Raw genomic sequence first — 2,490 nt, 5'->3', positions numbered from 1 at the left:
ATACACACATATATATGTATGCATGGGAAAACCCATCAAATACACCCCTATAGTCTTCCTGGCTCTGTTATTTAGCAGCATGAAAAGAAAAATAAAATAAAACAGTTCAAAACCCAAAGGTGAATTCTGTGCGGCGGGTGCCTTGGGGAATGTTCCTTCCGGAGTCCATCGTCCGTACTGAAAGTGCTGTGCTCTACCGATCCTTCATTTTTAGGGTTCATTTGGATTAGTGTTTTGTTTTTTTGTTTTTGTTTATTTTTCCTGTCCAGGCGAGAAATCAGGCTCCAGAAACAGGGCCGTTCCCCCTTATTTTCCGCTGCTCACCGTCTCGGTTTTTCACATCTGTCAGAGGAGAGGGAAGGGGGGGTGGAAAAAAAAAAAAAGAGAGAGGGGGGGTTAATGTTTGGGATGGGGGTGCAAATAGGACAGGGAAGGGAAGGAAGGGAGGTGGCTGATGTGTTTAAGAGCACATGGTGTTAAGACATGGCATGACGTCACTGGTGGGGTGAAGTGCTGTGGGGCAAAATGGCCGAGAATCTCGACCCATGAATGCGTCAACGAATTTTATTCCCCCGGGATCACCTAGAGGGGGGATGGGATACCGGTGCAGGGGAAATTTAGGAGTGGGATCAGAGGCTTCCTCAGAGGTGAGCCGAGTGTCTCGTCCGCACCCTCTCACACCACGCGCACAGACACACGCAAGCACACGGAAGAAGGAGGCTCAGCAACGCGTGCAGAAAGACACACCTCCTCAAGCTCTCCACCTAGCCTGTGTGTGGGTTGGAAGCAGTGCAGACAGGGCCTCATGCAGGCAAGAAGGTGAAAAGAAAGTGCCTCGCATTCCACTAGCTGCCACGAGCAGGGGTTAGCACCAGAGAACAGCAGCAAGAGCAGCCTGAAGAAGCAGCAGGAGAAATAAGAATTTACTCTCGCCTGTAGGGCCCAATCCTCATTCTACATGAAAGAGCATGAGGAACTTCAGCTTAGCCAGCTTTCTATCTGGAAACAGATTAGCTACCCGTTCCTATGACTCCTTCCCATCCTCCTGGCCAACGCACTAGTGCTGGAAACTTGCCTTAGTGCCAATTATCCCACCACAGATTGGGACTAGAGTAAGAGAAACTAATAACCCCCTTCTGCCATCATGATTTCTTTGTGGTACTGTTTCTCACCCTTCAAACTCCCAAGGGTAACTTCTAGTTATTCTGAGAATAGGAGCAGAGGGAAAAGGCCAAAGTTAGGTCTGGGCTCAGGCATCAGGAGTTATGCTTGCTGGGAGAAGTTTAACTCCAGAAGCTGCTCTGTTCTGGCCCCTCCATCGATTACTTTCCCATTGAACATAGAGAACCCCAGAAAATTCCTCTGCATACAGAGCACTTTGTACCACGGTGGCAGTGCCAACACCGCTCAGATTTGGGCACAAAGCATTTGCACACCTAAAGGAAGCACTTGCTACTTGCAGCAGCCTTAGTCTCCTAGCCAATTCCAGGCAGGCAAATGGATGTCTCCTCTTTCAGGATGCAACCACGGAGGACCCTGGATCTCTCTCCCTTATTATCTCCCATCCAGCCACTGTAACACCCTCCTGACAGGAGGAAACTCCTAGATCTCAGTGAAAGGGTCTCAAGTTCAGAGTCACAGTCAAGGACTTGTTAGCAACCCAATTTCTACGTCTCCCTCTGGATAGATAGGTAGGATGATCTCACACCAGAGACACACACGCAGCTGGTGCACGTCAGGAGACCCCACTGAGCTCACCAAATCGCTCAGGGGAGAACCAGGAGTCAGTTTCTGCACGTCTATGCCACCGATGGCGCGTGACAAGTAGCACTCGGATGACACAGGCACAGCATGGATCGCTGAACAAGTACGAACCACACCGTGTCTTTGCGTCTCCCGCCTCACACCTGAAATAACTGCAGACCTCTGCCCACCTTCACCTACAGACAGGCTTAATCCCACTGCACCCCACATCACAGCCCTGAGCCCAGCCCCTCAAACCACAGCTCTGGCTGAGACATGGGCAGGGACCTGGGAGCACAGCGCAAGAGGACAGGGTGCTCTCCTTGGCTTTTAGGAAGAACAAGGCAAAGGACAATATGGGGGCAGCCTTGTGGGAGGCTCCTGGACCGGCTTTCTGCACTCGGCACATAGCAGAGTGTCCACAAGCCGCATGAAAAGGGCTTGGAAGACAGGGTGGTCAAATCCTGGTCAGCTAAAGGTTTGTCTTTGTCCAACAATACGCTCAGAGTTGCATACAGATAACGTACAGAGGGGTACAGACCCTCCCCCTGGCTACCTCAGCAACGTGAACTCCGTTATCTTGTTTTACGGGAAAGGATACCACAGATACAAACGCCCTGTCTCCGTGAGCCGTCCCCGTCCAAGTCCTGACAGCGCATCTGAAACGTGCAGCCGCCCTTTGACACAGGGAAACTCTGTCCTCATCTCAGTCAGCCCCTCTGCCCTCTGGCCCGCACAGGACAGAGA

General features: G+C 51.4%; 1 protein-coding gene across 1 annotated transcript in view; it reads right to left on the bottom strand.

Annotated features, from left to right (window-relative positions):
- Nucleotides 1-126: 126 nt before the first annotated feature.
- The window catches only part of VEGFA (vascular endothelial growth factor A), a gene marked incomplete at its 5' end in the record, with an annotated part of 8,884 nt that continues 6,520 nt past the window's right edge, over nucleotides 127-2,490 (bottom strand). The window contains one exon of the mRNA XM_010149128.1: nucleotides 127-342. Coding sequence (XP_010147430.1) covers nucleotides 321-342 — 22 coding nt within the window. The remainder of the gene's footprint in view (nucleotides 343-2,490) is intronic.

Source organism: Eurypyga helias, unplaced genomic scaffold, assembly GCF_000690775.1.
Source record: "Eurypyga helias isolate BGI_N326 unplaced genomic scaffold, ASM69077v1 scaffold41303, whole genome shotgun sequence".
In the NCBI taxonomy this organism is placed as follows: domain Eukaryota; kingdom Metazoa; phylum Chordata; class Aves; order Eurypygiformes; family Eurypygidae; genus Eurypyga; species Eurypyga helias.
This window is presented reverse-complemented; position numbering and strand designations above follow the sequence as displayed.